We start from the raw sequence: 10,941 nt of genomic DNA, 5'->3' as shown, positions 1-10,941 counted from the left end.
GTACACAGAGACTTTAATTATAATGAAATATGTGTAGTAATTATATAATTACCCTAACAGATCAGTTTCAGATACTGGAATGCTATATTTTGATCACCAGTGCATTACCTATTTATAGCCTAATCATTATAGCCTTGGTTTTATAGCAATTTCTAATCATACAGCTATACATTTCATGTGAAATGTATTGTTCATATTGAAAAGCAAATCAATTATCCAATGTAAACGCAGCCTACCAATACATACTGTCACGTCAATGTTTTTGGAAGCGCTTTGAATTTGCCACCTCTGCTAGAATACATGCGCAGTGCGCCGCGTTATGCCTTCTGTAGAGCAGCTGTCCAGTGTTTGGAATTCCAACATGGCAGAGGCTGTGGTCAGTCTTCATTTGACTTGGAATGGTTTCAAATCGCAAGCAGCCGAGCTTAACCTGAACACCCATTCATCAAGCAAATCCAGTGGATCGATGTTACTCTAATCTTTGAAGCTGCACTGTCACATATACAGGTAAGAGTTAACGTGTCTCTATTTTAGATATGAACAATTAAAAAGAAGCGAAGCTGCACTACGTAAGAGCAAGCGCTTTACGGTATGCCTCTGGAAGCGTTCTCACGCGTCATGCAGAATTGCAGGTTTAGAATCTCTGTGGTAGTCACACATACAGTTATAATGTATTTGAAACATTTTAGATGGGCATTTTCAAATACAGAAGTACTGCGAGGATGTGAAGTTTATGCCACCGCTGAGAATCACTCAGGCGCTTGAGCAATTAATGATTTCAGAATCCATCATTGTGATGAGGGCGATACAAATTGTTTCAAAGTAATTTCCAAGTGAATGCATGTATGATAATCTGAAGATAACAAACTTGCCGCGACAGCTGCTTGTACGAGGTTAATAAATACGTACGTTGACATTGCGCTCTTCGTGGTGACAATTGACTGTATGTAATCTATTATTTAAAGTAAAGGGACAGCATGATGCTTTAATCGCTTCCTCTAATGGGGTTGCACAAAATATAGATATATTTTTATGTCATCATACGAAGCCTCAACAAGGAACAAGGAGAACTGACATAGGCTTTACATTCGTGGTCATGTGCCATCCAAGAGATTTTGCCATCCAAGAGATTTTGTAGTTTTTTTCTTCTTTTCTTTTTAATTATATGCATGTAGGTTAAAATGAATACCTGACGAAAGGGCCCACGTTTCAGGCAGTGATATTCGATAGCTGAGAGGAAAAGTGAGAAGCAACCTTTGGAATTCCTCCTCGTGAAAATTCCGATTCTGCTGTTTTCCTTTTCCCTTGTTTTTAGGCTTGAAGACATGATCACTAGCACCGGTATTTATGGTATGTTGGACTATTTCACTTATTGATTACATGATAACTGGGAGACATGTTCCGGTGCGTTTATGGTGTAATGCATGGCTCGTTTTAATGTAGAAAAGTTAAACACTGGATGAGGTTGCAATTTCAGAAATAGTTTTGTTCTAGAAATATCATGTTTATCATGTGGCTGCACTTGATCATATTTGGGATTTGCTATAATGTTATTTTAGTGTATGTGTTCAAAATGAAATGTTAACTAACCTACACTAGTATGCTACTACTAATAATGATAATAATAACAATAGTATAGGAATCGCATAATACTGGAGCTTGACTGATAATAATGACATTGGGCTATTATCAGTTTGACATTGTGTAAATTAGAAGTTTGTGCGTAATTGATCTGTCCTTTTGCATTCAAAATGTCTGGTTTTTGCATACTGTTCCATCTTATCTATTTTTGGCATGTGTCCTAAAATGTATGTTCCGATGTATTGTCCTATTTAATTCACCATTTATCTTTACATGATGTAAAATGCTTCCCCTATCCGCATAAACAAAATGATAGGGAGGGTTTCAGATGAACATCATTTAAAAGTAGTATTTGGGAGTGGGAGACCAGCTCTTATGTCATAGGCAAAGTGATTGCCGGATGAGGGATTTCTTCCACGTATGTTACAAGATCTAATGTATTTTCTCTACTGTTTTGCCTGTCTCTGATTGAATTAAACCAACACATTAGGCCACTGGCATTAGCTCCAAATTGAATGGTCATGCAACCAGCATAGTCCAGGGGCTCTTTCCTCATTTAAGACATTCATGCTTATGAAAGTGTTTGGGTTATTAACTCTGTTTTTGTGGTGAAATGAATGGGTAAGTGGCCCATCAAATCTTTACATTTTTACATTTGAGCAGACACTCTCATCCAGAGCACTTCACAGAAGCAATTAGGGTTAAGTGCCTTGCTCGACAGATGTTTCACCTAGTCAGCTCAGGGATTTGAACCAGCGACCTTTCGTTCACGGACCCATCACTCTTACCAGCTAGGCTACCTGCTATGTCAACAGTCAACCTATGTACGTGTTATTAATCAGATGTTACTTTGTATATGCCATTTCTGATATGGAGAGTTGATAAATGCTAGTCATTTAATACCAATAAATAACATGCTAGCCTACTTTCATGGCTACGGTCTGCCTCGCAGACAGCAAAAGGTTAGAATTAGAGGAAACGTTTGTGTGTGAACGTTCAGTGCAGGCGTGTATTGTGAAGTAGGCCAACGTGTGAGTTAATCAATAAGGACAATGATCAGCAGCACAACTCCCACATTCTAAAGTGCTGTTTAAGGACCCCTCAAATTAGTCTTGTGTCATGCTGTCTTTTTCACTTTTTAACATTGTGGGAAACTTTGCTCATTCTTTATTTTAATATCATAACATTCACATTCAGCATGTACACATTATTTGTCTTCACCCGAATTGGTGAACCTATTTTTATAGTCTACAGGGGCACATATTATGATCCACTGCAATCCACAGCACACGCCACACGTTTTAGCAGTTGTTTGGGGGATTAAATACATTTACTACAGATTCATACTTCACATTATAATATTGACACATGAGGATACATTCTGTTTCAGAACTTCTTGGTTTAGCTGTATGAAGTTTTGATCCTCAAATTGAACACTTGTTTTCTCAATACAGTAATCCAAAATAGTTTTGTTCACACATCTCATTTGCATTTATATGAGAGGGAATTAAATCATCAACAGAGAGCTGAAGTGTGTTTTCATTCCTCTTCAGGAAAATGTACACCACAACCACTTCCATTATGCTGGAGTGTTTTGCTGTAATGTGTTTTCATAAAAGTGGACATGACCATACAGTACATGTGTTTTTTTTGTTGTATTTGTCACTGCTTTTTCACATGCCTGATGGTTTTAGGCGAAACTAACTATTTGCATTCAGCACCCGCTCTCAAGATGTAGCTGTGTGGTTTAAAAACGGTGAATTAAGCGTTTCTGCTTTTTTTCAACGCATGAACATCTTAGATTTTACATGTCAGTTATGAGTACAGTATTCTTTCATTTGGCTATTAGTAGCTGAGGATAGAAAAGATAAGAATAGATTACTAGGACCTAGCACCGGCGCCATAGGCTGCTGATAGGAGATTTTCTTTAGTCCTGATTGAACCTGTTGGCTTCTCCAGTGTGTGTGGCGAATGCCCTGACAACTCTGTTTATTTCTCATTTGGTTGCACTTCTGATTGTGGTTGACGTGGATCCTCTAGTTGAGTTTTGCGCTGCGCTTGATGACAGATGCTGACCCCTCCCCTTTTCACCACTCTCTTCGCCTTATGCCTGGCATGTTGACGTGTTAGCAGAGTACTTGTGAGCAAACACTGTAGCATGGTAGATCATAGCTTTTGATAGCGCGACTACGCTCTACTACAGACTTATTGTTTTTCATTGCATCCACATTTCTTGCGACACCCTTCATAATTTGGGGTTTTATTATTTAAAGATACAGTATGGAATTGTTTCAATTAGGCAAATTACATTTGCAGTGTATAATTGTGTTAACCTATAGTTAATAACTTTATCATAAATATAGCAAATGTACATGCACACACTCCTGAATAGTTTAAATACATGTATTGCCATCAGTTTTCTGTGTTGCTTAAACAAATGTATGTCATTTTAAGAATTTTCGTTGTTTCTTGTTTTTAACTTTTCTCTACATTTACAACCCTATCGATTTTGGACAGCATGTATACAAATCATATACCTACAGTTAAGCATGCTGCTGATGAAAGAGGAGTGAAACTAGATAACGTCCTTGAAGTCCTAAAAAAGGCTTAAAGCAGATAAAGCTGTAAGTCTACACCAGCTGTATTTGGCACAACATTGATTTGATTTGATAGTACATGCATTTGATCTGAATGGTGCTGAACCAGTGGAATTATATTTTTCATTGTCCATGAAAAGGTATTCTTGACCATTTAGAGTACTGTACAATTGAAATTGTATTCTTCAGCAACCCTTGAGTGAAGAACATAGGATATATATTCTGGATCAACAAGATTGGGATACTATTCAATATGGTGATTGGTAGCTCAGTTGGTAGAGCATGGTGCTTGTAACACCGGGATAGTGGGTTCAAATCCCAGATCCACCCATGCGTGAACTGTATGCACGTGGGGCTGTATTTCGGTTTGGGTAATCATATACCTAGAGTTAAGCATGCTGCTGCTGAAAGAGATGTGAAACTAGATAATACTTTGGATAAAAGCAACTGCTAAATGGCATACAGTGCCTTCAGAAAGTATTCACACCCCTAGACTTTCTCTACATTTTGTTGGGTTACAGCCTGAATTTAAAAATTGATTACATTTAGATTTTTTTTTGGTCACTGGCCTAAACAGAATACCGCATAATGTCAAAGTGGAATTATGTTTTTAGATTTTTTTTTATCATTTCATTAATAATGAAGAGCTGAAATGTCTTGAGTCAATAAGCATTCATCCCCTGTGTTATGGTAAGCCTAAATAGGTTCAGGAGTAAAAATATGTTTAATAAGTCACATATTGCAGAGCGAAAAGAAGGAAGCCTGTACAGAATAAAATATTCCAAAACATGCACACAGTTTGCAACAAGGCACTAAAGTAATACTCCAAAATAATTTAGCAAAGCAATTCACTTATTGTCCTGAATACAAAGTGGTATGTTTGGGACAAACACATTACTGAGTACCATTCTCCATATTTTCGAGTAGAGGGGTGGCTGCATCATGTTATGGGTATACTTGAAATTGTTAAGGACTGGGGAGTATGTTAGGATAAAAAATTATCAGAATGGGGCTAAGCACAGGTAAAATCCTAGAGGAAACCCTGCGTCAAGTCTGCTTTCCACCAGACACTGGGAGATGAATTCACCATTCGGCAGTACAATGACCTAAAACAAACCCATAATCTACACTGGAGTTGCTAACCAAGAAGACAGTGAATGTTCCTGAGTGGCCGAGTTACAGTTTTGACTTAAATCTGCTTGAAAATCTATGGCAAGACTTGAAAACAGTTGTCTATCAATGATCAACAACCGTTTGAAAATAAAAATGGGGAAATATTGTTCCATCCAGGTGTGCAAAGCTCTTAGAGACTTACCCACAAAGGTGATTCTAACATGTATTGACTCAGGGATGTGAATACTTATGTAAATGAGATATTTCTGTATTTCATTATCAATAAATTAGCATAACTGTCTAAAAACATGTTTTCACTTTGTCATTATGGGGTATTGTGTGTAGATGGGTGAGAGAAAAAAAATCTATGGAATCAATTTGGAGTTCTGGCTGTAACACAACAAAAAATGTTGAATAAGTCAAGGCGTATGAAAACTCTCTGAAGGAACTTTATATTATTATTATATATGATACCACCACATTCTCTTCTTATTGGAGCAACAAGTCCTCACAAAACATAGAAGGCACAGAGCCTTACGATACTGACATTTCGGTCCCCTCTCATTATGATATAAACCTCAAAATTGTCAGACATGTTTGTTTTTTTAGCCAATATTTTAGATACTTTTCACTCTAGCATTTTCATAACCAACACCATGCATGATGATATATCATACATATACTGTATGTATACACTTTTATAAGTTAATGCAGTTGAATTGTAGAATATAGCTGTTTTGAACACATTCATTCCACCTTGTCAGATGCTTGGGAACCCTATCCTACAGTAAATAGCAGAGAGCAACCCCTGAAGCAGAGTCTAGAGCCATAACATACGCACAAGCGTCTCTGCTCCAAGTATGGAGATCGTAGACTACAGACAGTCTGGTAGAACCATAATGAAGCAGTGGGATTTCACCGTTGTCTGTAGATAGCGTACCTTCCTCCCTCAGAGAGCTACAGTATAGGGTGCATTATGATAAGTGAGGCCTCGAATTGGCTTCAGTGGAAGATGTGAACAGAGCCATTTCCTGTGACATGGTGTGTGTATGAATAAGGCTGACAGTTTTTATTGTCCTTTAATAGTGACAATTAAAGTGAGCTTGTGACTAACTTAAGTAACTTCTGTGTAAACACCCCCTGGGAGGGCTGTGGGGCTGTTGTAAAATTGATAACACGCTCATCCGTACTGACGGATACATTTGTCAGCAACTGTAACAAATCCCATTTAGTCTCTCCCGTCTCAATTCTAGACAAAGCCTTGTGCAAATGAAACCAGTACAAGGTTGTCGTCTTTAAGCAAATATGTTAAGTGTTGTCTTTCGTGCTTTTCGTCTGGAAAGCGAGGGAGAGCCCAAGGGAGTGAGACTCATACAAATAGAACAAATCCCATCTCTTCTCAGAGCAGCATCCCCCTCTTCTCTCTCTCTCTCTCTCTCTCTCTCTCTCTCTCTCTCTGTCTCTCTGTCTCTTTTGTCTCCCTCATGGCAGCTTGCTATGTTATCTTTGTGTGTGTCTCGGTGCGCTGACAATTTCTCCAGTGATCTAAGTTGGGGTGCATTAGAAAGTGGAAACAGCTGTCTGTCGCTATACTGAGAGACGTGTGTGCTCTACTGCAAAGACGAAGGATCATGAATCCTTGACATCCTCCCCTCCCACCCCTTCTACCATCTCATTTAGACACAGGGACTGTCTGCTCACTGTGTTTTTTTTTTTGTTGGTTCTGACTGACAGCACAGCATTGACATTTTCTAAAATGCATGTGTGTCCATTATCAGTTGCTTGTGCTTCCACTTCATATCTCCTTCCTTCTGCCCTGTTCTCTTATTTATGCACACTTTCTGGATCTAAAGACATACGTTTCTATTGAGATCCTTAATAAGGGTAATACACTCACACAGGGATAACACTGGACATCAACTGCCTCCGTTATCGTACACTCGGCTTCATATCCAATACATGTGGGTTAGTTTAGGCTACTTCTTATTGGCTATTGTGTTACTTCCATAAACTCATAGTGGTATTAGTTTGGTCTTAAAAGCCACTAGGTCCATTCCTTTTGAAGCCCTTGTCTTTAAGGGGTTTAACCCCAACTCAGATATATGCTTGACATTTACTGTACATGTTGTGGAAAGAGCAGCGTTTTTCCAAACGGTTGCTTTATTCAACCTTTTCTGAAGATTAGTAGTTGACTGTTGTGTTTAGTGTATTTAGAGCCAGATTACCTCTAACCTTGCCCTCACCTTAACCCTAGCCATCACACTTAAAACCATAACCAGTGGCTATAGAAAATAGCAAAACGAGGAACATTTGCACATGGAATTGTATTATGCGTACATCCTTCAAGAGAATAGTACGAATGATATCTTTTTAGGCATGATACCAGGTAGCAGTCAGTCAATAACACATAAATTGTTTGACTGACCAACATGTTAGTCTGCATAACCTCCTCCGTCCTGATCTTTTATATAGATCTTACTATTAAACAGTATATTGAGCGTATTACTTAGTGACCGGTAATAACTTCAAATGATTTCAAAATTCCTGCAGCAAAATTCCTCACTCAGGCCATGTATGTCATACGGGTCATTTACATCATTTAAATGTATCATAACATCAAAGCCCTTTTCTTGCCATTTGAAACAATGAAATGTAGGTTTTGTTTCATCTCCTTCACGTAAGCCTGTCTCTGTCTCTCTGCACTCATAAAGAGTGGAGGCAGCACAGAGCCTATTGGGGATTGGTTAGAATAGACAATCCCCAGGTGTACAAAACTAGGTTTAGCGACAATGCTTTTCATCTGGACTTGTAGGAGATTCATGTGCATTCATAGATTTGCCACAGTAATGATCATACCTCCAGTGGCAGTGAGAGAGACATTTGCCTAAATCACTGAGGTCCTCATTATACTGTTTACATTTTAATTAGACATGCTAAACTTTTGATTTCTAATGGCCATAATGATTGGAGATTTTCTCCTCTTTAGTTCAAGGGAGGCAGAGGCTCCATGCAGAGCATACAGTTATACTGTGATGTCAGGAGGAGCATTTTCTCTGGTGACAGCTCACCGTGCTTGGAAATAGTTCATTTTTTTTAAAGGCCCAGTGCAGTCAACCAACATTTAATTTTTGTATCATATTGTACAACATCTGATGAGACTAACAACATAAAAGTCAGATTGTTTTAATCAGTTTCATTTCCTGATAGTTGCTGGTTGAAATTACAATCTACACAGGACCTAATCAGCAGGTTTGCATGCTCTCTTAAACATGTTTGGGCTAGGGAAATTATTGTCAAATTGTTATCATATCAAGAAATACTCAAATAAGTTTGATATTTTTCAAATTACAGTAAATTCTTATGTATTAAACGTTTTGCTCTTGCAAGGACTTGTATAGATGACTGGATGTGGCTCCTTAAAGCAGATCTTGCCATGTGAGGTAGCCTATGGGATGGCAGGAAATGTCAGACACTCAAGGATTCTATTCAACAAATTCTACAATTTCATGATTTTCAAAATTAGGGACATTTAATATTTTTTTTTAGAGTTTATCATTCTGTTCTTGAGTATGTAGCTTAACATTGAACAACCTTGGGGGGAAAAAAGTGAAGCGCTTTTTCCTGCTTCAAGGTGTTTCCTTGCGTAATGCTTTTAGGGTTTTCTATAGCATCTGAAGTACCTCACAAGAGGATAAGAGAATATGTTACTATATTGAAATTCCACTTGTCTTCTCACAAAACACATGCCTAATCCTTTGAGCGAGGCCACCATCCTTGGTAGCCTCCAAGCCCATGTATTCAACAAGTGTGGAACAGAACACCTACTCTACTCAAGATTCAGGTCAAAGCTTCCAATTAACATTTTGTCTCTTTTCAGAGCTAGGGTAAATCTAAGATCACGCAATAGTTAACATTCTTTTATTTACTATAATATCCTCCTTGAGTGTTTGAAATTCATTGTATTATTCCAAGTTCATATTATTTTCTAGTCTCTTCATCTTGGTAAACTTTGTGTTGAATTGCAATTGAGAACATGGAAGGAGTCTGTATGTGCTGTAATTCAGCCTCCATAATCATAATTTGTAAAATGCCAGGTTGATTTCTTTTAATTAGAGATTATGCCACAAAAGACATTAGTAGCTGTGACTATACCAGAATAGATTCACATAATGACACAGTAATTGTGTAATTACTGTATTGAAATTAATGTCTCAATAAAGTTATACATTAATATTCAAGAGACTAGGCATGCGTTTCCGTGAATCTGAAAGTCAATGTTTTAGCTGCTTTTCTGTCTTGGAAATTCCTTCTGGAATGATGAATAGAGTCATCACTTTGACTGGTTAATTGTCTCAAATTGATATTTTGATGTTTCACTAAAGAACACATAAAAGAAGTCAAATCTTAATTAGGAAGATGATCATAGGGAGACGCGCTATCGGTGGTGCTCGCTAACTTCACAGTGATTCATTCATCCTCGGCGGAATTGTGTGGCTGACAGGTTGGCTGGGTGCCATGGACTGGCAGAGAGAACCTTGAGTGCCCGGGAGAGGATGGGTCTGAGGCCTGTCTGCAGGAGAGGAGAGCGGGTGAGGAGAGAGGAGAGGAGAAGAGAGGGGCTAGTACACTGCCATGGAGGTTTAAGGCGTCAGGCTGCGGCGGGCAGGCAGGCGGGCAGGCTGAGTGTGTCTGCGGTGTCAGTGACGTGATGATATCAACCAGTGCAGGGGTGAGTGAGTGCTACTGGCCGTGGCTGGGGAGGGGGAGGGGGGGGCTACACTACGTAGTGTGATTATCTCATCCTGCCTTCTGCACTGGAGCGCGCCGCCAGATGGCCAAGAGACAAACTGCAGACAACCCTGGCTCATCCTAGTCTTTTTCAAGGCAAATGTCCTACTTCCTGGTTTTCTATTCGAGTTTAGACCAGGCTGCCTAGTTAAATAAAGTACACAATGAAACAAATGCTTGTGTCTAAAGTTAGTGTTCTGAAACGGAAAATATTAGCACCGAGAACAAAGTGGTGCATTTCATGAAAGCAGAAACGTTTCGCATGAGCAGATGAAAAGCAGCCTATTTGTTGCCTGTTGATTGATATTGCTTATTTGGTAGACCAGCAGCAGCAATATATTACTGAACAGTATAATGATCATCCTCAAAAGACTGGAGATGTATTTTATTGGTTAGGATGTTGCAAACATCATCCCTCTTACTAACCACCTTCTTCACCCCAAGAAAATAGTTTAAGATGACCCTATTTCTAGCCACAAAGGTACAATATGTTTGGTTTCAAATGAGCTTAAAATGAGTTTCCATAAAGTTCATTTCAGCTCCTGCACAATACAAACACTCACTGTTGCACAAGGATGTTTGTTTTTATACAACGGGTGGGTCTAATCCTGAATGCTGATTGGTTAACACGGTTTGTAAATACTGTACATATAGAATGAATAATTCCCCACTGTGAAACCTTTGACCCTATCAATGTCCTGTGCTCAAATTGTGTGGACTAGGTGTGGAGAGACGCAACGCCAATATATGTGATCAGATATCTAAAGTTACATGGAATACCATGAGTCCTTTGTCTCTCTCAGCCACAAGCAGACCATCCCATTGGAAATGGATAGCCATGGAAAGGCTTGTTTTGCGTGTG

At 38.8% G+C, this 10,941-nt stretch overlaps 1 protein-coding gene across 2 annotated transcripts in view; it reads left to right on the top strand.

The window, feature by feature from the left end:
* Positions 1-352: 352 nt before the first annotated feature.
* fign (fidgetin) overlaps positions 353-10,941 on the top strand; it is a 37,096-nt gene continuing 26,507 nt past the window's right edge. Inside the window, exons 1-2 of one of the 2 annotated variants that reach the window (XM_014173167.3) lie at positions 353-507; positions 1,316-1,350. In XM_014173167.3, the coding sequence (XP_014028642.1) occupies positions 1,326-1,350 (25 nt within the window). In that variant the 5' untranslated portion in view covers positions 353-507; positions 1,316-1,325. The remainder of the gene's footprint in view (positions 508-1,315; positions 1,351-10,941) is intronic. The other variant, XM_014173168.3, reaches the window with a different exon arrangement.

The sequence above is a fragment of the Salmo salar genome, chromosome 25, assembly GCF_965601325.2.
Source record: "Salmo salar chromosome 25, fSalSal1, whole genome shotgun sequence".
NCBI classification, from domain to species: Eukaryota; Metazoa; Chordata; class Actinopteri; order Salmoniformes; family Salmonidae; genus Salmo; species Salmo salar.
This window is presented reverse-complemented; position numbering and strand designations above follow the sequence as displayed.